We start from the raw sequence: 25,033 nt of genomic DNA, 5'->3' as shown, positions 1-25,033 counted from the left end.
CCCTTGTTTTTTTGTGTGCTCTCTCTCTCTCTCTCTCTCTCTCTCTCTCTCTCTCTCTCTCTCTCTCTCTTATCCACCTATCCCTCCTGCCTTTGGGACTGTGCTCGTTGCCCATTTTGTTCGGGTGCCTGCCCACATTTTGTTTATACCTTGATGAAGGGCTCAAGCCCAAAATGTTGGTTAAATATCTATTTTTGCTGTATAAAGTACACTGTTTGACCTGCTGATTTTCTCCAGCATTGTGCTTTAACTGTTTAGTTAAACACATTATATAATAAATTCAGCCCTTTTAAGCTCAGGTGTTGAATGAAAAGATGAACTAAGAATTAAAAAAAAACATTTTAGGGGATGTTAGCGATCTTGCTTCCTGGCAATTAATTTTTCCTCAGTGGATAAATTAGATGAGCCTCCTGCTTGATTTTTATCATTACTTGTGAAACATTGTTATTTAGAAACTAGCTCTAAATCAAGAATGCCTTCAAAGAATTTATTTCACATTACATTTGTTATGACATTTAGATGGTAATGAGAGAGCAAAGTTTCACTTTCTTTTGTGTTGTGGATGAGATAAAGAATGAAAACATTAACACAATCAGCTATTACTGAGGCAAAAGTAAAGAGATTTTTAGAACTGGTACTTACCCAATTGGCACAGAGGTTGCTTTATCTCTATGTTTTCCTTAGATTGGTGGTTCTCAACCTTTTTCTTTCCACTCACATTCCACTTTAAGTATTCCCTATACCATAGGTGCTCCGTGATTAGTAAGGGATTGCTTAAGATGGTACTGGGTGGAAAGAAAAAGGTTGAAAAAAACCACTGTTTTAATTGTACCTAATGTGCACAGTTTCATAACTCCAAAGGAAATGGGCCAATGACAAAATAATTCAGTATCAATTGGGTCTAGAGCAGTGAACCTCAACCTTCCCTTCCCACTCACATACCACCATAAGCGGTCCCTTACTAATGTCAGAGCGCTTATGGCATAGGGATTAAAACTGGTTTTCAAACATTTTCTTTCTGCCACATACCACCTTAAGCAATCCCTTATGAATCAGAGAGCACCTATGGCATAGGGAAAACTTAAAGTGGTATGTGAGTGGAATGAAAAAGGTTGAGAGCCACTGCCTTAGATACTGCATATCCTACAAAAATGTAAAATACGGTTTCCGTATGGCAAAAACAACAAATGTAAACACACTGTATATAGTAACCTATGACCATGTCCTCCTTTGGAATGGCCTTCTTAAATGATACTGGAATCTTTAAATTGCATGTATAATAGTAGCAATAAGTGCTTGTCTATGCTTCATATAAGAAGAACAGGTCAGGCTTTTATTCATTTACTGCTGATGTAGTATGGGGTAAGTCAAATATAGATTTTGTGTGGTTTAGGAAAGTGAGGAATGTCAACTTTCAATCAGTCTGATAGGAGTGAAAAAAAAAACCAGGAATGAATTCCTGGGAGATTTTGAATATTTTCCAGTGCTTAATTCCCATCCTTTCCAAATCCCACCTTAAATTATTCAGATTAGTTTGGAATATTTACATTTTGCCCATTTTAAAATTCAATATGTGCACTATTGGGGCTGAAGCAGACTAATTTGCAATGTAATGTCCAATTACCAAATCAAACAATCCATTTAATTAGTCTGTGGTTAAGGCCCTCCCAATCACAGAAGCTCTGTGGAAGCGCCCAAGTGGGAGTAAATGAATTGAATGAAAAATAGTGGGGACAAAGATCAAGAAAAAAACAGTTAGAGGAATAATTTGCAGCAACTTCATGGATTTTAGTAAGAATTAAACACATTTCCAATCCTCAGCACTCATTTTAGATATCAAGTCATTTATTCTAATTAAAACAATAATTAACAATCTTCCAGCTCAATTTTTGGTTTGGATTACAAACATTTTCAGTTTAGAACATATATTGTTTCTAGACAAGAAAGAATCCTCCAGCAGGATTTGACTTTGTAACTATGTTTAAAGCATCTTTGGGTAGTTTCTGATTACAGATGAAGTTTTTCAAAATATATTTAATGAAACTGACTTCCCACCTGTCTATGATGGTGTGTAAGTAGAAATTAAAGATCACATGGCACAATTTCAAGAAGAGTGGGAAGCTGATAGCTTGACCATTTTTTTTCGGTTAAGCAATTCTACCAAAATAAAGACCTTGTACAATCTGGTCAGCCTTCATTACTTGTTTGCACAAAAGCTAATGCACGACTACACTTGAAAAATAATTCATTGTGCTTTGAAATTATTATTTTCTACTCATTAGATGGAGGACAAGGAAGAGTTAAATATAATTGAAGTGAACAACAAGAGGATGTCTTGATAATAAAAAAAAAGCAACATAACTGGAGCATGAATTTTGTCTTAAAAAATAATGCCTTTCATGTCCTGGAAAAATATAAAATGTTAATGATGCTCGTATTTTCATTGTGTGTTTACTTTTCAGGCAGACCAGATGTCTGGTTTTCACATTCGCTCCGTGTTGTGCGTTCCCATCTGGAATAGTAATCATCAGATCATTGGTGAGTGGAGACATCAATATAAATTTAACAATGTTTTTTTGCACAAAAATAACTTTCATGCCAATTTCATCCTCTATGTGTTCAGCTATGAAACTGGGCAAATCAGCACCTTATCTGTATGTTTTTCTTAGATGCTGCACATAATACAAAAATGTAAAATTAGCCAGGATTTTGAATACATAGTTTTCCTTGTCTGCTTTCTTCCTGTTTTTCATGAGCATCTTGGGTTCAAAGAGCTTAAAGAAATAACTCTTTTTTTTGGGGGGGGGTTAGTGATATGAAAATCATGCAGTGCTGTTGGCAATATCGCAAGTAGGTTAGCTGGTTGGTGGCAATTTGATTATGAACATTTCCCTGAAGAAGTTGAAAACTCATCTTCAAATTTTTATCATTCAAATTTTATAATTGTAGTCAATTTGCAGTTATTTTCATAGTGAATTTTTTTTCTCGTGATGTGTCAGTATCACTATTTGTAATATCATTGAGTGTTTTATCTTGTATTTCTTTCACCCTTCCACTGAAGCTCCTGGGATAAACTTTATAGAAAAGCAGCATTTTCCCTGTTTTTGCTGTTAGTCACGTTTTTCATCCCTGTTTCCACTGGAATAGAAACACTTTGTCTTACTTGCCTTGAATTCTCCTCATTAAGCTAGTTCAATTTTAGAAGAATTATCTCAGTGATATAATTTTATGTTCATGATGTAATTATACCCTAATCATTTAGGAAATGGAACTATTTGACTGATCAATCACTAACCTCAGAATTTAATATTTAATTAATATTTCTGTAAGATAGTACATGAAAGATACAGCATGCAAACAGAGCATTTGGCTCACCAGGTCTGTGCTGGAAGCTAAAGGAGGAAATCCATATAGTAATAAGGAAAAATGCAAACTCCACATAGTTAGCACCAAAGGTCAGAGTTAAATGAAGGCCAATTGGGTTGCAATGAAGAAACTCTACCAGCTGTGCCATTGAACCAGACAAATTATATATTTTTTGGAGATGTGAGCCTCCAGTGAACTGGGTTGAAAGGGTGGTGAAGAAGGCATTTGACATACTTGCCTTCATTGGGTGAGGTACTGAGTGTAAAAGTTGGGATGTCATGATTCTGCTGTAAAAGGAGTTGGTGAAAATACAAAGTATAGAGTGGAGTTCTGATTTCCCAGCTCTTGAAAGGATATCAACAAGCTGGAATGGGTGTGGAGGAGCATCACCAGGACTTATGGAGAATGGTAGATAGGTTAGGTCTGGGTGTAGGAAGCCAAGTGGTGACCTTGTGTAAAATAATGAAGGGCATGGATAAAGTGAATGCTCAGTCTTTTTCCCAGGGTAGACTATTTTAGAGCTGGAGAAGATAGGTTTAAAGTGAAAGGGGCAACATTTTCATTCAGAGGGTGTTTTAGTTTTATCCTTTTAGTTTCAGAATGAGCTATTGAAATAGATGCAATTATAATGTTTAAAAGAGTTTTGGATAGATATGTGGATAGGAAGGGTTGAGAATCATATGGACCAAATACAGGCAAACAAAACTATGCCAGAATGCCAACCTGGTCAGCATGAATTAGTTGGACTGAGGGGCCTATTCCATGCTCTTTTACTCTATCACTAAATTAAAAAAAAATAATTTCAGAGTAAAACTGTATACAGTGCTCTTAACTGATTTTTTTTCAACCATCTGAACCAGATCAGGAACATTAGAAGCAAAGTGTCATAATGTCTCAAAGCTTGAGAATTTAAAAAAAAATGTAGAGCTAATATCAAAAAGGCTAAATTCTTTGTATTGGGTTTAATCCTTGAGATTCCATGCGTCACCCACCAGAAAAGAACCTCAGGGATGTATGTATTCTGACAATAAATCTGAACTTTGATCTTTTGCCAGAATTGGTTTTGATGGAAAGTCACTGACCTGGAACAATAATCCTGTTTTTCCTGTTGCCGATGCTGCCTGACCTGCTGACTTTTAGCTTCAGCACTTTTCTGTTTCTATCTCAGTTTTCCAGCATCTGCAGTATTTTACTTTAGATTTCAGATTTTTCAGATTGATTGTCAGAGAAAATACGTGACATCACATAAAACCCTGATATTCCTTTATCCATCGTAAACATGTGAACAGATAAAGGAACTATAAACAGATAAAGAATGTAAATAAACTGTGCAATACAGAGAGAACAAACAGAAAATCAATAAAGTGCACAAGTAAGAGTCCTTAAATGAGTCTCTGATTGAGTTTGTCATTGAGGATACTGATGGTGGAGGAGTAGCAGCTGTACCTGAACCTGGTGGGGCTGTGGTTTGCTGAATTACACTGTGAAATGAAGTGTCGTTGTCAAGTTGAGTTCAAACGGAAAATGTCAGTTGACTGTAGGAACCGTGCATATTTTAAAACCATGGGCTCCCAGCAATACCTCTGCCATGCAAAGCCGGAGGTAACGTCATCGTGCTGCCAGAGACTTCTCAAGCCGGTTTGATTTCCTGGTGAGTGAGCTGCCACATGCCACCCACACCCCACCCCCACCCCCATAGAACTGGCTTTCAGAGGCTCTAATGCCAGTGTCTCTCTCTGATTTCCTGCTGTGTTTGGGTGGTGTAATGATAAAGATAGTGGTTGCAATGCAATAACAATGCCTTACTGTTTGATTATACTTAGCTACCACCAGGGGGTGACAGAGCAGGGGACACACATAATGCTAGATCTGTAATGGAGACTTGCAGCCTTATGGCTTCATAATGCTGTTCATATAAAATTTAAAGAACCTTTTCCTTCATGCATGTGTTGTCTTAAGAACTCACACACATGAATACAAGATGAAACATGGTGTCAGTAGGAAATTAGAAGGAAATATTTTAAAAGGTAAAATCTAAAGTCAGCAACTGATCAGTGAAGAGAAGCTAACACAGTGATAAATGGAAGGATTACATCCACCAGTGAAACTTCAGCTGACAGGTAATGTGGCTGAAAATTGGAACCGATTAAAACAGCATTTTGGATTGTATTTAGTGGCAGTCGAAACTGACGAGAAAAGTGATAAAGTTAAGGCGTCAGTTTTCTTACATGTTGTGGGTGATGAAGCCCTGGAGGTGTATAATAACTTCACATTTGCTGCTGGAGGAGACAAAATTAAATTAGAAAAAAAATGAAACTGTTTGAGGCATACTGCAGTCTTTTTTTTTTTTTTTTTTTTTTTTTTTAATTTTTTTTTTTTCACACCATAAATCACAATAGCCATGATATACACTTTTTCTTTTCCACACATTTACAGTGACTTTTTCTCCCTCCCCCCTCCCTCCTCCCAAGCCACCCCCCCATCCCTCCCCCCTCTCATCCATTTTAGTTATACAATCTAGGTTGCATTAATTCAGTTAGACAATGTTGTCATTCAACAAAAATACACCAGAAATTCTACTGAGTCCATTTTTTTCTTCTCTTCTCCTTCCATCAACTTAGGTAATGTTTGTTCCCGGTAGGTTTTCGCTATTGTATTTAATGTAAGGCTCCCATACTTGTTCGAATATTTCAATATTATTTCTTAAACTATATGTTATTTTTTCTAATGGAATACATTTATTCATTTCTATATACCATTGTTGTATTTTCAAATTATCTTCCAATTTCCAGGTTGACATAATACATTTTTTTGCTACAGCTAGGGCTATCTTAACAAATCTTTTTTGTGCATCCTCCAAGTCAATTCCAAATTCTTTATTTTTTATGTTACTTAGGAGAAAGATCTCTGGATTCTTTGGTATATTGTTTTCTGTTATTTTATTTAATATCTGATTGAGATCATCCCAAAATTTTTCTACTCTCTCACATGTCCAGATTGCATGAATTGTTGTTCCCCTTTCTTTTTTACATCGAAAACATCTATCAGATACTGTTGGGTCCCATTTATTTAACTTTTGCGGTGTAATGTATAGTCTGTGTAACCAATTATATTGTATCATACGCAGCCTCGTATTTATTGTATTTCTCATCGTTCCAGAGCATAACTTCTCCCATGTTTCCTTTTTTATCTTTATATTTAAATCTTGTTCCCATTTTTGTTTAGTTTTACCATTTGTTTCCTCATTTTCCTTTTCTTGCAGTTTAATATACATATTTTTTATAAATCTTTTGATTAACATTGTATCTGTAATCACATATTCAAGGTTACTTCCCTCTGGTAAACTCAAGTTGCTTCCTAATTTATCTTTCAAGTAGGATCTCAGTTGGTAATATGCCAGCGCTGTATCTCCCGTTATATTGTACTTATCTCTCATTTGTTCAAAGGATAAGAATCTACTTCCTGAAAAACAATTTTCTATTCTTTTAATCCCTTTTTTTTCCCATTTTCTAAAGGCAAGGTTGTCTATTGTAAAAGGGAGTAGCTTGGCATACTGCAGTCCTAAATGTGACAATTGAGAGGCACAGATTTTTTACGTGTACAGAAAATGGAAACTATTGATCAGTATGTAACTAAATTGAGAAACAGAAGCAAAACGTGTGAATTTGGTGGACTGACTCGCTGATAAAAGACAGGCTTGTGTGTGATATTCCAGATAATAGTCTAAGGAAGGACTGCTAAGAGAGCAAAATCTAGACCTGGAAAAAACCAAGGGCTGCATAAACTGTAAAATTGCAGTCAAGAGCTGTTCAGTGAAACTAGCTGCAACATGGATGCAGTGAGGAACAACAGACATAAACTGTTTAACAAAAAGTGCATCAAAGTGGAAGAAAAGGCGTGGCCAGCAAACAAAAATGAAAGGGACAATTGGGAGCCATGTCGTTGATGCAGTACACAACACCTACCAAACAAGTGTCCAGCATATGGTAAAACATGCTATATGTGCAACAAAAGCAAGATTCATTCAGTAGATGAAAGGGAGATGGAGAAATTCTATGTAGATGTTGTGTCTGAAAACAAGAAAGAAAACAGATGCTGGATGTTGAGATTAATATAATATCAGAGACTGATTTTAAGAAGATTAGACCCAGACCAAAGATGTATGGAACAAAAGGGATGGTGATAGGATATTCAGGTACCGATATACCAGTTGTAAGGAGAATGCATGGTCAAAGTGAAACACAAGCACAAAGAGCACATACTAGCATTCATCATGGTACCAAAGGATGTACAGGCTATACTAGATTTAACAGTCTGTGAGAAACTGAACCTGGTAAAAAGAGTCCTTGTTGTGGAAAGTGAAGGAGAGACAATCTATGATGAACTCATGAAAGAGTACAATGACCTATTTCAGGGTCAAGGCTGCCTTCCGGGACAACACACAATCAGAGTGGATAAACGTGTGCCACCAATAATACATCCATGCAGAAAAGTTCTATTTGCACTTCAAAAGCAACTAAAGGCAGAGTTGGACAGGGTGGAAAGCCTGAATGTGATTCAGAAGATAGATGAGTTCACTCGTCATTGTGGACAAAAAGAATGGAAGCTTAGAATTTGCTTGGATCCAAGAGATCTAAACGGAGCAATAAATATAGAAGACTTTTAAACTTCCGACGCATGAAGAAATCATGTCACAGTTTGCAAATGCATGGTTTTTCAGCAAGTTAGATGCGTCATCAGGATTTTGGCAGGTGAAATTGGATAAAGCAAGATCGAGATTGTGCACGTTCAATTTGGCAGTATTTGGCAGATACAGATTCCTAAGGTCACCATTTGGAATTGCCTCAGCTCCTGAAGTGTATCACAAAACTATCCATATGGTCTATGAGCATCTGGACAGAGGTGATACCTCAATGGATGACATCATATTATGGGGAACCACAAGAATGGAGCATGATGAGAGACTAAGGAAAGTGCTGGAAGCAACAAGAAAAGCAAACCTGAAGGTGAATAGAGAGAAGTGCCAGCTCAGGGTGACAGAACTAACATATGTAGGAGATATTATTGGCAGTGATGGCATCAGACCAGATCCCAGAAAGGTGTCAGTCATTAGGGAACATGCCAAGGCCACAATGCAAAAAGGACGTACAGAGGTTTAATGGAATGGTCAACTATATGGGTAAAATCATATCCAACCTCTCAGAAAAGATGGCTCCATTGAGAAGACGAACAGAAACGAACATTGAATGGGAGTGGAATCACAACCATGAAAAGTCATGGAGGGAACTAAAGAAACTGCTCACAGAGGAACGAGTTCGGAGGTTTTACGACTCAGCGAGACCCATCAAGATATCATCAGGTGCATCACATAGTGGGCTCGGTGCAGTTCTTCTGCAAAAATATGATGACTGGCAACCCATTTTGTATGCATCACACTCAATGACAGACACAGAGAGGTGATATGCTCAAATTGAAAAGGAACTGCTCAACATCACATATCAGTGATAGCCAGTGAAAGATTTAATCAGTTTGTGTCAGGACTAGCAATCAGTGTAGAGACTGACCATAAGCCCTTGATTGCATTGTTCCAAATGCCATTAAATGAATCCATTAAATGTTCACTTAGAATACAAAGAATGATTATTAGGCTGCAACACTATACATTGAATGTGGTGTAAACTCCGGGTAAGCTAATGTACACAGCAGACACATTGTCTAGAGCTGTTGACACGAGAGTGACTGCAAACATAAAAATGGATGAAGATGTGAATGCCTTCATGGACATGATCACAAGTGCACTGCCCATATCAGATGCAAAAATTGAACTTATAAAGTCAGAGACAAACAAAGATGAAACACTGAGACAACTGGGGTAAAAACATCTTGGATGGATGGCCCAACATGAAGCAGGACTGCTCATCTGACGTTTCAGAGAACTGGAACTGTGGGGCAGAACTACCAGTGGTTGAAGACATTATCTACAAAGGAAGCAAAATCCTTATCCCAAAGAGTCTGAGAAAAGAGATGCTGAAAAGGATCCATGGAGGACATCTCAGAATTGAAAAGTATAAGAAAAGAGCATGAGAGGTGATGTACTGGCCAAGAATCAACAAAGATATTACAAATGAAGTGTCAAACGGTTCAATATGCCAGAAATATCAAGCAATCCTACAGAACCACTAAAGCCACAAGAAGGTAGGTGCTGACCTATTCGAATGTCAAGGGAAGGATTATCTTGAGGTCACAAAGTATAAGATACACTCCCTTTATCCAGAGGTGTGTAAATTGAACACCACTACTTCAGATACTGTAATAACGGGTATGAAAGCCTTATTCTCCAGAAATGTCATGGCAAGCAAGGTCTTCACAGACAATGGATCCCAGTTTTGTAATTTAAAGTTCTGACAGTTTGCCAAAGAATGGGACTTTGTACACACCACGTCAAGTCTTTATTTTCCACAGTCCAATGGTCTAGTGGAAAAAAAATCAGTATAGACAGTGAAAAGACTGATGAACAAGGCAAAAGACAGTGGAACAGACTTCTACCAGAGCATGCTAGTATACCGCACAACACCACTTGATTGTGGTGTCACCCAGCACAACTCTTTATGGGATGTACGCTAAGATCAAACCTACCCATTCAGGAGAACCTCCTTAAAACAAAAGAGGGGGAGAAAGTGAGGAGGTTCAAAGAACTCGGATTCAAGGACAATAAATCAGGAGGTCGTCAAGACACGTGAATCCTCCTAAGAGACTCATTGAGCAAATTTAAAGACTACTGTTATAGAATGAAGTAATGCTATCTTATTCGCTCTTCAATGTGAAGCACACAAAACAAGCTTAAAAAATGTTAACAATGTTGATAATAATGAAAATGTAAGTTCTTGGTATTAAAGTTAAAATTGCAGTTATACAAAGAAACATGTTAGTTAAAAGTAAGCTGCTTTTGTTTGAAGAAAGGGAGATGTAATGATAGTGATCATGGATGCAAGGCATCTAGCAATGCCTTACTGTTTGATTAGACTTGGCTGCCACCAGGGGCTGATACAGAGCAGGAGACACACAGTATGCTGGATCTGTAATGAAGTCTTGTAGACTCATGGTGCTGTTCATATCAATTTTAAAGTAAAGAACCTTTTCCTTCATCCATGTGTTGTCTTAAGAACTCACACATACAAAACAAGTCGTCTCCCTCATTTGTGCGCTGGTGGTACTGCTACGGGCTTGTTCAGGTTCAAAGCGATCAATTGTGAATGTCTCTGGTCTCCCATCTATGTCCTGCACATAGGTTGTGCCATTATGCCACAGTACTTTAAATGGACCTTCAGGTGCCATTGCAGGGGTGGTCCATGCTCACCTCTATGCAGAAACACAAATGTGCAGCTATTTAAGTCTCTCAGGACGAAGAATGACATGATGCTATGTTGCGATGTGGGAACTGGGGCCAGTTTGCCGAGCTGCTCTCACAGTTTATTTAGGACTTCAGAGGGTGACTCTTCTTGTCCCCGGGTTGCTGGTACAAATTCTCCAGGTATGAAGAGCGGAGCCCTGTATACCAATTCCACCGATGATGACTGGAGGTCCTCCTGGGTGCAGCCACATACTAAGGAGTATCCATGGTAGCTTATTTGTCCAGTCTGGTGACTGGAGGGAGGTCATCAATGCAGTCTTTAGGTGCCTGTGGAATCTTTCGATCAGGCCATTGGACTGCGGATGGTAGGCTGTCATGCAATGGAGCAGTGTTCCCAGCAGTCGAGATGATGTGTTCTATAGTGTAGAGGTAAACTGTGGACCTCTGTTTGAGGTGATGTGGGAGGGAAGACCAAAACAAGACACCCAGGCTGATACAAGTGTCCTGGTGCAAGACTCGGTAGAAGAATCTGACAACTGTACTACTTCTGGCCACCTAGTGAGCCTGTCCACAATAGTGAACAGGTATTTTGACACACATGACACCAGGAGTGGGCTGACGATGTTGACGTGCACATGGGTGAACCTTCATTATTTGGGTGCGGCCATGGAGAATTGTCGTGCAACGATGTCTGGGAACTCCGCAAGAACCTTGGCAAATTCATTAGTGGAGTACACCACTGAGTCCAAATGTGGGGCAGGTAGTTTGGCTTCTCCTCAGTGGAAAGATGGAAAGGTTTTTATATCTATCAGTCTGTGCTCCTTTAAATCTACCAGCAGCGAGTGAGCTCTGAGAAAGTCTGCTCCAAGACACAGCTGAGAGACTGCAGCCAGTGTGAACCTCCAATAGAATTTGTTACTGCCAAACTGCAAGGATATGGTTCGTGTATTGTATGTGTGGATTGTACTTTTGTTAACTGCCATGAGAACAGGGCCCAATCAGGGAAAGGACACTAATTTCAGTTCCTGTATTGACCAGAAACTTGTGCCAGGAGAGCTTTTCCCATACATAAAGTAGGCTGTTACAATGACCAGCTGCCTTAGCTATTAGCGGAAATGCACAGGATGGTCAGCAACGGTGTACTCAAGAACCCCATCATTATCTTGATGACTTCTTTATTGGGAGTTGTGTGTGTCCTTGTTGCTGGTGCGAGTTGAGCCTGGGCCTTTGGGCGTGAAACAGCACTAATTTCAGTGGAGCATCTGTCCTGCTGCTTCACGCACCACAGAATATCTTCACGGCCAGCTACCGCACAGGGGTTTGCAAAGTCTTCATCAGCCAACATGAAGTGGATATCTTCTGGCATCTGCTATAAGAATATTTGCTCAAAGAGCAAGCAAGGTTTATGACCATCTGCCAGTGCCAACATGTCCGTCATTAGCACTGAAGGGATGTGGTCACCCAAGTCATCCATATGCAGGAAGTGCATAGCTTGCTCACATTTGTAGAAACCATATATGCTGGGAAGTAGGTCTTTAAGAGCCAGATACCTGCCGTGATCTGGTTGATCACAGAGCAAGTTGACTACTCGACCTGCCATTCCTTTGTCAAGGGTGCTTACCACATAGTAGTATTTAGTGGCATCTGCCACTATTTGATGAATCAGGAATTGTGCCTCAGCCTGGTTGATTTGTCCAGACACTGACAGTTTGAGGGGAAACTGCTGAATTGTCCATTGTGGGTCCAAAAGCCGTTCGCTGAATTACAGTGCAAATTGAAGGGTCATAGTTGAGTTGAGTTCAAACGAAAAACAGCAGTTTACTGTCAGACCACGCACTTTTTAGAAGCTCCCAGCCCCGCCCCCCGTGCTACACCTAGCCAAAGTCGATGTCATTGCACTGCCTGAGACTTCATGAGCCAGTTCGATTTCCAGCCAGGCAAGCTGCCACAGTGCGAGTCTTGTGACATGTGTACCTCGTTCCTGACGGCAGCAGCAAGAACAGAGTGTGTGCTGGGTAGTGAGCGTTTTTGATGAGTGCTGCTTCTTTCTGAGGCAGATATACTCAGTAGTGGGGAGGGCTTTGCCTGTGATGTGTTTGTAATGTGTCATTGGATTATCATGGCTGCATTTGCCAACTAATCAGAATATATTTTATTAAAATGATTGATTAGTGTAGTGTTTAATCACGTCTATAAAATCATAGTATTCTGAATAGATTGTTCTATTAATTATTTCATTTTATGACACGGAACAGGTAAGCTGTAATATGAATGCAGTAATAATGATCAAAATAAAGTTCTTCAAATGCTAGAAACAATGATGTTTAAACTTTTTCTTACTGCAGGCGTTGCTCAGATACTGAACAGGCTGGATAGGAAAACATTTGATGATGCTGATCAAAGATTGTTTGAGGTGAGGTTATTTATTTCTCTGTGCATTCATGATTGAAAATGACAATTGTGCCCATTGAAAAATGCAATATTCATCCCATTCTATGATACGTAGAAGATTTTGATACTTTAGGGTCAAAACTGATTTCTGCACAAGGCGGCTCATGTTTAAATAGACATTGTGGAGTTCTATGAAATGGAAAAAGAAAATGTTCTCTCACAGAACTGATTGGGTAATGGTAGTTGTTCCTAGTATGAGGCTCTAAACAACTGTGCAACAATGGCAGTCATGGGTGTTTATATTCATACCAACTTAATGGAAAAACAATGGCACTGGTTAATTTAATCACAATGTAAGCACTTCAAATTATGACCATTAACATAAATATCCTTTTTTTCTGTACCATTTAGAAATTTTGAAGGGTTTTTTATTTTTACATTATTATGGGAGGTGGCTATTTCAAAAGTGCTGCTTGTATCAGCATTGTCAGATTTGGAACAGAATTGTAGTTTTGGTCTGTCAGTTGCAATATCATATGACAATGAAATATTATTTTATTTAGTAGTGGAGAGAGTTTTGATTTTTCTTTCTGCAAACTTGTTACCCAGAAATGGATATCTTGTTGTACTGCATTGTGTTGAAGAAATCTTACCTTCAAAATGTTTTGTGTTGGCAATGCAGAATTTCACTAAGTCGTAAAACAGAGAGACATCCAAAATGAAGTTGCTTTCTCATACGAGTCCATATACATCAATGTCACAATAAAATTCATACACAGAGATTTGGGCCCCAAATCTGTCAGAATGACCTGGGATTTCCACATTTCACAAAGTCTCCTTTGGAAGAGAACTAGTTAATTAATCCATTAAATGATCTAAAATAGCATGTTCCCTGAATAGTTAAGAAAGCTATTTTGGTTGTATTTGATGGGGTGATTTTTAGACTGCTAGTTTATTGCACCTCTAAGATGACTAATGTCTCAAATTATTACAGTTTTACCTCTGATGCATGCATCTTTTATTTCCTAACGAACGCCTTTTGCGGCAACACTAATATGAAGCCTATTAATAACTCACAGCAATTTTTCTGCCACTTATTTGGATATTGTGAGAATTTCTCTCTTTGCGTTCCATATCCCAATGATTTCTCAAATTAGAATTACCCTTTTATTCCATTGTGCATATTTGTAGTTTCAACATTTGGTCACTATTCAACCATTCTTTTGCAAATAGCTATCAAGTCATATCAATTTCATCTGCGATATTACTTAACTTGCCTGTGATTCACAGTGAGTAGGATAAAAACCAAGAACAACAGTAGGCCATAAAATAACATGGTGCAGGAATTTGGTGTGTTAATCAGCATCAGTTTAGGGAAAGGGAATTGTTGATGTTTCAGTTAGAAGCCTTAGAAGAGTTGGTGAAATTTTCAACCTGGCAGAGCAATAATTCTGTTTCTCTCCATTGACCCTGCTTCACCCTCTGAGTTCATCCAGCAGATTGTTTTTTTTGGTCTCCATTTCTGGCATGTGCAGTTTCTTGTGTAATAAGTGTAGGCAATTTGACCCCTAAAGCTGTTCTGTCATTCAGTAAGATAATGGGTGGTCCAAATTTGGTCTCAACAATATGTATTTTCTCCCCTTCTTCCATAATTTCCTTGTAGTTTAAATATTTATCCATCTCATTCTTTAATATATTCAGTGATTTCACCTCCACGGCTTTCTGAGATAGAGAATTCTAAAATTTCATGTCAATGTCAGATAAGATTCTCCACATCAATATCTGAAATGGGTATCCCTTTCTTCTAAAATTAAACCCACCAGATCAATGTATCCCTTCAGGGAGAAAAATCTGCTCAGCATCTGTTTTCAATCTTCCTCAAAACAAAACTCAACATTTTCATAAGATATCCTCCTTCGCTATACTCCAATGCATATAGATCCAAACACACAACATTTCTTCATAAGCCAATTCATTCACCACCCCCCACCCCATCACCATTTACAAGTATCTTTCACACTCCTATATCATCCTGCAGATATTTCACAGTTTCTTTTTAGGAGGTTAAAAAATGGAGAATCCCAGTTTAGCAACACTTTGCCAGCTTTTCCAGACCAGTTATAGTTGGGGTTAGACATTGGCCGACTCAGCGGCTTTTCTAATAAGTGAACACATTTAATCAAAACTTTACCAAATCAATTAGTGTAGTAAAAATGTATTGATAGGAAATGTGGAAATGTTCTATCATAGGTAAATGAATGTGGTGAGCGTTTAGTTATTTTTCTGCTTATTTGTCATGATACCACACAATTCCTTGAAGTTCCATGGTTATTCTAATCTTCCATATAACTTTACAGTAATAATATGTATATTTTTTTCACCAATATCTGCTGGAATAACAAAGGATTGTTTGGGACTAGCCCTATGGAAAATCCAATGTATGCATATTGAATTAATCCTTTGTGCATTGAATTTTATGTGGATTGTATTTCCCACTTGAAGAATTAATTAACAGGTTGCTTTTGCATCAGCAAAACTGAAAACTCAAATACTGAAATATCGTAAAAGTGAACATTCGAAGTAAAAGGAATAAATTATTCTCTTCTTGTGTCCTTATAATCTGGATGGGTATAATTTTCCCAAAGCAAACCTATTCAAAGTAATGGGTATTAGAAATATAATTTGTCCAGAAATTTTCATAAATCTATAATAATTGTAGATAATGCTAGTATATTAGTAATAATCTGACAGGATCTAAACTTTCTGTACTCTGTTTTGTGCCAAGGAAATACAACTTCTGGAAATGTGCTTTTTATCTGCACTAGTAATTTCATTTCTTCATTCAGAATTTATTCTAAAAGAAGAATTTTCTATCTAATTAGATAAAATACTTCATATATTTTTGAAATGTTGAAATATTTAGCATGAATTCATTAGCCAAGTTTAATACCTAAAATAAGTGCTGTAAGACACTATTGAAGGTTGCAACTCTAACTTTGTCCAAAATCTATCAAGTCCTGATGTGTTTTCTGATGTTTACTCTAGGCCTTTGTCATTTTCTGTGGTCTTGGCATCAACAATACAATAATGTACAATGAAGTGAAGAAATCCTGGGCAAAGCAAACGGTGGCTCTTGATGTCAGTAGGTTTTTAAATTTATAATATTTTAAACAGTTGTGGAAATTATTGAACAATGGTTGAATAAAGATTGTACTGTTCAATATTGTATATATACATTTTGAAGATGACAAGGAACTCAATTTCTTCAATACTAGCTCTTTGATACTTTCTAAGCATTGCTTACCATTCACTAAGCACACTGGTTTAATTTCATCCTGCCTCTCATTATCCAGACCCCTTTTGCTTTGGCTCACATACAATATCAGCAAAACTGATAGGTTTATTGTGGGTTTTATTAATGGTTCCCAATCTTCTTGACAGAAAGTACAACTTGTTCGTACTCAATAAAATCCATATTCCCAGCACCCTTCTCCATTAGTCATGGGACCTTCATCCCAGAAATTCACAGGCACTGTGAACTAAATTTCCTCAATATTATTAAAGCCTTTATAACAGACACGATTAATCTTTATCCTCACCTCCCAGCTATCAAAGAAGTCAAGCATTCAAGATATGGAACTATTATTCTTAATTACTCAGAGTGCATGATTTTAGCTGCTTTTGACATTTTCAAAAGTTTTGGTTCCTAAAAAAAAAATAATTGGGGATTATGATAGACAACTTCAAGATGAATGTTGCCTGGGTTTAAGCATCTGGAGTATGGGGAGAGATTGGACAGATTAGGTCTTTATTCTTTGGAGCGTAGAAGGTTGAGAGGGGATTTGATAGAAGTATTTAAGATTATGAAAGGGATAGACAGAGTGGATGTGGATAGACTATTTCCGTTAAGAGGAGGAAAGATTAAAACAAGAGGACATGAGTTAAGAATTAAGGGGCAGAGGTTTAGAGGTAACATGAGGGGGAACTTCTTTACTCAGAGAGTGGTAGCCATGTGGAATGAGCTTCCGGGAGAAATAGTGGCGGCGGAGTCAATTGTATTATTCAAGAAAAGGTTGGACAGGTATATGGATGAGAAGAAGATGGAGGGTTATGGGCATTGTGCAGGGAGGTGGGACTAGAAAGGGGTGTTTGGTTCGGTGCGGACTAGAAGGGCCTAATGGCCTGTTTCCGTGCTGTAATTGTTATGTTATGTTATGTAATGAACACAGATAATTTCAGATCATCTGTATCATGTAAGAAGATGGAGAAACATTATATTAACTTTTATTGAATTTTGCATGTTTAATCATCTAATGATGCTAACACAGTGTATAACCTAAAATATGACCAGAAATAACAAAAAATAGGTTGTTTCTTTCAAAAAAAAGGTATGTGATGGGAACATTGTAAGATTTTTGATCAGCAGCCCAAAATCCATAAATGTTCAGGAAATAAAATTGTCGTTGTCCCGTGATATATGGTATTGCTGAGGAAATATTTCTTGATAATTCTTCACTGATAAAATAAAGTCAATAAAGAAACAAACGTTTCAATAGCCAGCTCATTCTGTTTTGCTAATATAACAAAAGCCAGTAGATCGGTGGAATCTTGTGGGTTATTATTTCAGGAGCCAAATGGTGCAATTTAGAAAAAAAAAACATTCTCACTTCAGCAATTCATGACCATTGCATTATTAGTCTGCATTGACCTGCTGAGCCACTTGAGATGTTAAATGCATCACATTATGATGGGCATGGAGCAAATCTTCTATCATGGTGAGGAATTAAATCAATGTCCTTTAAGAAATATTAGTGAAGCACTTGGGTTTTCAGAACATCTCTGTTACTTTTATGGATTTATTTCCTGAGTTTTCTTTTTAAATTTGACTTGTAATCAGACTACTATTGTGGGAACTGAAACTTGCTGACTGGATCAATAGCTCAGGTCCATTGATTCTATTGATGGTAGAGTTGTAGCTACTTATGATATCTGAGGAATCCAGACCTTTGGTTAGGATTTCTCTTAAATTAGCTGAACTAGTAAAACAAGATCAAGTGAAAGGATAAATGAGGTGGCTGAGCTCTTTTGTGACCTGGTCCTTGCCTATTGCAATGTATGTGCCCTGAACACCTTGTGTTGAGACTAATCATGTTTTGTGAAGTAGCCTCATTAAGTTATGAAGGGTGCAAATAAACTATATGTAGTATATACTGGTATCATTTCAAAAGTTGTTAGCAGCTGTATTAATTCATGGATGGTGTAAATTTGAATGCTGTGGTGACCATATACATTGCCGTAGTGGAAACGATCCAAAGAAAGATAATGTCTACATTGTATTAGGTCATCATTGGTTTTGGTCTCCTTTTCTATGCTAATCCATGCTTTCTGGATGCACATCATATTTTATTGGTGATTTTACAAAAAATTGAATATTAAGAAGTGGAATTTACAGTTTATGGAGTGCATCAGGTTTAAATGTGGAGTCCAGACATAGAGGAGTACACCAATCTCTGAACTATAAGGGAAGCAGCAACCTGGCAATGTTACATGCAGGTAACATCAGTTGCCTCCTTATCAAGAATGAGCAAATAAATTCTGCAGTGAGGTGTTATTGCTGATACTGGGAGAATGTTTTCAAAGTGAAAATGATTTCACCTTCACATATCCTTGCATGGGTAGGACTGTTTGCAAAAGGTGATACTGTCATCTCTCCCTTAGAAAAACCTTAGTACTTGAATGTCTTTTTTCCAAAGATTATTTAAAGGTACTTAGAGTACTCTTGGAGGTGGTGCTTTGGGATTGTGTCCTTTGTCTTCCTTTTGGCCTTTTCTGTAAACTGGATCATACAGAAGGTCCAGCAGAATCATTACTAAACCATGAATGATGCCCAGCTGCTTTCACCTCCCTTCTCATCGAAACTTGCTCCAAATAGGTCTTCCAGCCCTGATGAATTAAATGACGTTGCTTCCATCTCAATCCCTAACAAGCTTGTAAATGATTAGTTATTTCTTTAAATTGTGTAGGTTCAGGGCTTATTCAGACCTGCATTCCTGTAGATGGTCAACACCGGGAACTAATTACATACTGGTAAAGCAATTTCACAGGAGAGGCATCAGTTGTTAACAATTTATAGAGATAGAGAGATACATATACACTGCTGTGTCATTAATGCCCTGAAAGCAACATCTTGTATGTGGGATACATACACAACTTGTATGTGGGATCATGCAAACATTATATTTTGTGCAAAATGTTATTGGATTGCAGTTTTGTTTCTCATTATTTGTATACAAACCCTGAATTACTTAGCATTAAAATTAAAAAAAAAACACATGAGATGTCCTGATTAAATTTCTGGACACTCTACCTAGCCTTTTGGTTGTGAAAGTTCGACTTCCTTTGCTCATTGGAGTTGTATTACAGCAGGTATTCTTTTGTGGGTGGAAAATTGAAATACTCAATATAATTCTGTAGGTTGATTTCTAAATATTTCTGGTGTAGGGAAAAATCTGTATGGCTGATCGAGTTATTTTATATAATAAGATGTTTGCATGGAAAAGACACCATTCTGCTGAAATTGCATGGATTTGAATCCTGTAAAATTGCTCTTAAGAAGTTGCAATTCTTGGTGCCATCAGATATAATAATAGGATTCTGATTAATACTTCTCCCTTCCCTCCTAAAAGCAGTGCTCCCTGGGGATTAAATGGTTGTGCTCAGTTTTTAAAAAAAAAACTTCAATCATTGGTCCTTTGCTGACCTTTCCATAATAGGAATGAAATTGCATTGCTTAATAACCTTTCACTGGACTATTTACAGAGAATGGGAATCCACATTCAATTTATCCTGAAGTGTTGAAAATTGGTTACTCCATTACCAAGCATTGAACTATTTTAAAGTTCTTGGTACCAAAAGTTGAATTCTAGCTCTAAAGCTCTGGGCGTCATGTCTGAATGATGTTTGACCCTAGATTTTTCAACAATACTTCGTGATGCAGAATTCCACCTCTGGATATCTTCAGTGAACAAGGGCAAACTGGTGTCATTGCCAGCAAAGATACATCATTTCTATTTCTTTTGCACTTCCCTTGACCACTGCTTGTCAAGTATCCAGTGCTGGATAAACTGCAGTTTCATCCAGTTAAACATTGGGAGAACATTCATACTTTCCTGCCTTGCATAAACTCTGCAGTCTTCCCCTCTATTCCACACTCTCTCTATGTCAGGTTGAATCAGACAGTTCACAACTTGGGTTTTCTGCTTGATTCAATCTCGATTTCCCAAGCAATATCTTCTCCATTACCAAAATCCATTACATGTATCTTCATAGGATTGACCAGTTATAACTCTGCCTCGTGCTGTTCCTTGTCAAAGCACAGTGCTACACCACCATCATCACTGAATTTGGCCACTCGGACTCGCTCCATGACTGCCAGTTTCCATCCCCATTTTTGAAACCTCAGCTATTCTGGATCATGCCCTTTCTAATCTACTTCTGCCCTATTCTTGTAACCTGATGTCGTCTTACATATCCTCAGCACCTTCCACGCCCCCAGCTCAGGCTCATTTTATATCTTCATTCATCACAATTGTTGGCTTTCCCTCAACTATCTAAACAGTCTGGAATTTACTTTCAAAGACCCACCTCCTGTTCCATTGAAAACCTTTAAATACCAAGCTTTTCTTCACTTCCTCTAATGCAGGGGTCAGCAGAGTGGTCTATTATCATTGATAATATTTATTTATTTATTTTACATGCTTGCGGTTGATGAGAGATCAAAGATTCCACAAAGAGGTCAATGGCTCCACCAACTCAATGTCAATCTGAATCTGATTACACTTCTTGGATCCATCTTTTCAATTTTAATGATTTGTATAAAAACAAACTAATCAAGTGGAGGAAGAATCAGTGTTGAGGGAGAGAGAGATATCTCATTACAGTGCACATGTCACAAGATAATGTGGTTTTTCGTGAAGTTCTGTGGTAGTCCTTCACCTGTGAAGACAGTCACGTTTATTTTTCACAAAATATCCCAGTGAAATGAAAAGGTAAAAATGTTTAGAAATTCTTAAACATTGTGTAATGTTGTGTGTCGTCCTTGTAAGTAAATCATGGAAATGGTGCTGCCTGTGAAATTGCATCTGCCACTGCCATGCACATTACACAGGACATTTGTTTAGAACAGATGATGAACAATCAAGAGGAAGTGACAGTGAATCAGGCACTTTAAAACTGTTCATTGTTACTTTTCACTTGTGCAGTGTGTCGTATTTGAGTTCAGAGGCTGCCAGCAGTCCAGAGTGTCTCAATGACACTGAGTGAGGTCAACTGATGTAGAAACATAGAAACTAGGAGCAAGAGATGGCCATTTAGCACTTTGAGCCTGATCCACCATTCAATATGATCACAGCTGGAGAATAAGCAAAAGTGCTGGAGAAACTCAGTAGATCCTGCAGCATCCATAGGAAGCAAATGTATGAGGAGGAAGAAGAAGGGGTAGGGGTGTTTCTCCAGAACTCCTGTGCTTTGCCTACAATCACAGTTTCTGCAGAGGTTACTGTTGAACACAATATGACTTCACTACCCTCTTTCTGCTTTATCTGCATACTCTTTGATCCCTTTAGCCAAAGGGGTCACCTACAACTTACTTTTTGAATATATCTAATGAATTGGCCTCAACAAGTTCTTATGGTAGGGAGTCCCATGAGTTCACCAAATTACTTCTTTGTACTGCTGTGGTGGTGCCATAGACTGCTGCTTGAATTGGAGACATAAGAGAGGCAGGGAATAAAAGCAAACATGCCTGAAGGCTGCACGGCAGATCCTCTCCCCAAGTTTTCAGAAGGAGCCATGTTTCTACCTCCCTCTATCCAGGAAGCAGTGTATCTGGTAGTGAAAATATTCCAAGATGATTGAATTAAATTACTTATTGTCGTTTAGACCGAGTTGCAGTGAAGTGTTTTGTCCAGGTAAATCAACCAATACATACTATACAATTAGTGGGAGTGTGGAAAGAGAACAATAGAGCAAAACCAAGGGGTATAGTGATAAAGAGAAAAGTACAGGTAAAAGTTCCATAACCTGTCTTTTGAGGTCAAGATTGTTGGTGGTCGGAACTTGCTGATGGTGGATTATTCAAAGTGTCAGTGGCTGGATCTTGTTTATTTCCCCTATTTGCAACTTACTCTCAGCAGCAGGGATGCCATTGATGTTTTTCTCTCAAGAAAACCAGACTTCATTTCCTTCTCCTCAAGGAGAGAATAACATTTGGAATGAGCTCATCAATTTGTGAGGGTTGAAAACTTTGATGATTCAGGGAGTGATAGACTGCTCTCATGCAGTACTTATTTATTGATTTTCTGACCTCACTGGCAAACACTCATTGCCCATCTCTTATTATCTCTGAACAGAATAGCTTGCTAGACCATTTCCAGTGACAATTTCAGAGTAAAATATAATGCTCTGGGTCTAGAGCAGTGCTTTTCAAACTTTTTCTTTCCAAACTCAAACCACTTTAAGCAATCATATGCCATTGGTGCTCTGTGATTAGTAAGGGATTGGTTAGGGTGGTATACGAGTGGGAAGAAAAAGTTTGAAGCCACTAATTGACACGTTATGTGCACGGTTTCATAACTCCAAAGGAAATGGGCCAATGACAATTTTTCTCAAGTAAAATATTTCAGTAACATTTGGGTCTAGAGCAGTGGTTAGGAACTTAGGAACATAGGAAGTAGGAACAGGAGTAGGCCAAAAATGGCCCATCGAGCCTGCTCCGCCATTCAATAAGATCATGTCTGATCTAATTTATGACCTAACTCCACATACCTGCCTTCTCCCCATATCCCCTAATTCCTCTATCATGTAAAAATTTATGTAACCAAATTTTAAATATGTTTAATGAAGCAGCCTCAACCACTTCCCTGGATAGAGAATTCCAAACATTCACTACTCTCTGGGAAAAACTATTTTACCTCATCTCTGTCCTAAATCTACTCCCCCGAATCTTGAGACTGTGTCCTCTCATTTTAGTTTCCCCAGCCAGCTCAATAAACCTTCCTACATCTATCCTATCCATACCCTTCATAATCCTATATGTTTTTGTAAGATCTCCTCTCATTCTTCTGAACTCGAGCAAATATAATCCTAGACGATTTAATCTTTCATCATAAGTCAATCCCTTCATCCCAGGGATCAACCTAGTAAACAACCTCTGGACTGTTCTCAACCTTTTTGTTCCCATTCACATACCACTTTAAGCAATCACTTACTAATCACAGAGCACGCATAGGGATTGCTTAAGAAGGTATGTGAGTGGAAAGAAACTGTTTGAAAACCACCGCTCTAGAATCACAAGTACAACAGACCAGTTGAGGATTTCCTTCCTTGTGGGACATAGGTGAACCAAATGGCTTCACTAAAACTGATTGTTTCTGTTTAATTCCAAGTTATTAACTGAATATGAATTTTGTAGCAGCCATGGTGAGACTTGAACTCAGATCTTTCAATTGTTGTACCAGATCTCTGGGTTACTATTCATTGACTTAACAGTGAAATCACCACTGGATCCAAAGGTTGGTTTGTAAATACTGGGAAGTTATAGAACTGCAAGGCGTATCACTCCCTGAGCATCATAAAACAAAAGAGTCATACTTCCTGCTGTGTTTCTGAGGAACTCACATAATTCGTTTATTCACAGTAATGCTCACCATATTTCAGCCAATGTGATAAATAGAGGGATGCCTTTTGGGGGAAAGAATGATAACCTAAGTTTCCCCAGCTCTCACCTTTGTCTTTACATGATTACATGGTATGTAATCTGGCTGGTGACATGTTCCTGAGAACCAGAGTCATGAGCAGATTCATGGAGGGTTCTCCTTGGGTCCTCAACTTAAGATTCTGATGTTTGTGCCACCCCAGAGAGATCAAGATACTTTGCCCTTACCTACTACATTCTCCACAACTTGATCATGATGAGAATTTTAATCCTGGCCTGAAGACCTCAGCAGGAGATGAATGTAGAGGAGGCTGAAGTTAGTGGAGGAGAATGACAATAGATGAGGACAAATGGAGACCTTCAGTGGATGTATTGCCCAGGAATATGGCATTAGCCAGATCACATACCAGTTTCTTGTCGTGTAGAGAGAATGATATTAATAGGATTCTATTTGCTGATGAGAGTCTTAACAACAGAAGTGCCACAGTTTAGCTAACGGGGCATCAATTTGAAATGCAGCAGATATGACCTGTGCTTGCATATCAAACCCATGACCAATGCCTCCAGTGGGAGCTTGGCCATGTGATCCCAGCATGTTTTAGCAAAGGCTATGAGACAGTGAAATGGCAGCTGTGATGTCATCACTTCCTTGCCTTGTTAATGAGTCTCTGTTAAGGAGTCATGAACAATCTATAGTTCTGAGCTGATTAAAGACTGTAAGAAAACAGCATCAGCCTCCTAAAAAGTTATTTCAATCCCAAGAAGAGTAGTTTATTGCAAACAGCAGGCCTCACTGAGATTTGGACAGACATTAGATAGACTGAGAAAATGAAAATATCTGGGAATGGGCCACCTTTGCAAGGACCTGGCAGATATTCACCAGTCCTTGCCACATTGGGCCACTGGCTCAATCCAGCCAAACTAAGGTGCTATTACTGTGATGAATACCTATCCAGTGAATAGAGCTCTTGGAGACATTGTCAGTGTACTCTCTCCAGTGGTCATTCTGGTCTCCTTTCCTTTGGAAGATGACCCTATAGGACATGGTTATAAATGCATCACTGGGGGAAAATTTGCATGTAGTGGCTGTTATGGTTTTCTGAATTTGTGAATGTGTGCCTACTAATTGAAATGCATTTGACACAAATATAATAGTCCTTGCTAAAATGGACTCCAGAAATGTATATTGAAATGTACTTGGATGTTTTCCA

The 25,033-nt window shown here is 38.2% G+C and overlaps 1 protein-coding gene across 5 annotated transcripts in view; it reads left to right on the top strand.

Annotated features, from left to right (window-relative positions):
* LOC138751620 (dual 3',5'-cyclic-AMP and -GMP phosphodiesterase 11A-like) overlaps positions 1-25,033 on the top strand; it is a 272,213-nt gene that overhangs the window by 142,189 nt on the left and 104,991 nt on the right. For all 5 annotated transcript variants that reach the window (XM_069914141.1, XM_069914140.1, XM_069914143.1 and 2 more), the window contains 3 exons: positions 2,463-2,538; positions 13,063-13,130; positions 16,154-16,246. In XM_069914141.1, the coding sequence (XP_069770242.1) occupies positions 2,463-2,538; positions 13,063-13,130; positions 16,154-16,246 (237 nt within the window). The remainder of the gene's footprint in view (positions 1-2,462; positions 2,539-13,062; positions 13,131-16,153; positions 16,247-25,033) is intronic.

This window comes from Narcine bancroftii, chromosome 1 (assembly GCF_036971445.1).
Source record: "Narcine bancroftii isolate sNarBan1 chromosome 1, sNarBan1.hap1, whole genome shotgun sequence".
NCBI lineage: Eukaryota > Metazoa > Chordata > Chondrichthyes > Torpediniformes > Narcinidae > Narcine > Narcine bancroftii.
The sequence above is the reverse complement of the archived record's forward strand: the minus strand, read 5'-3'. Positions and strand labels throughout refer to the sequence as shown.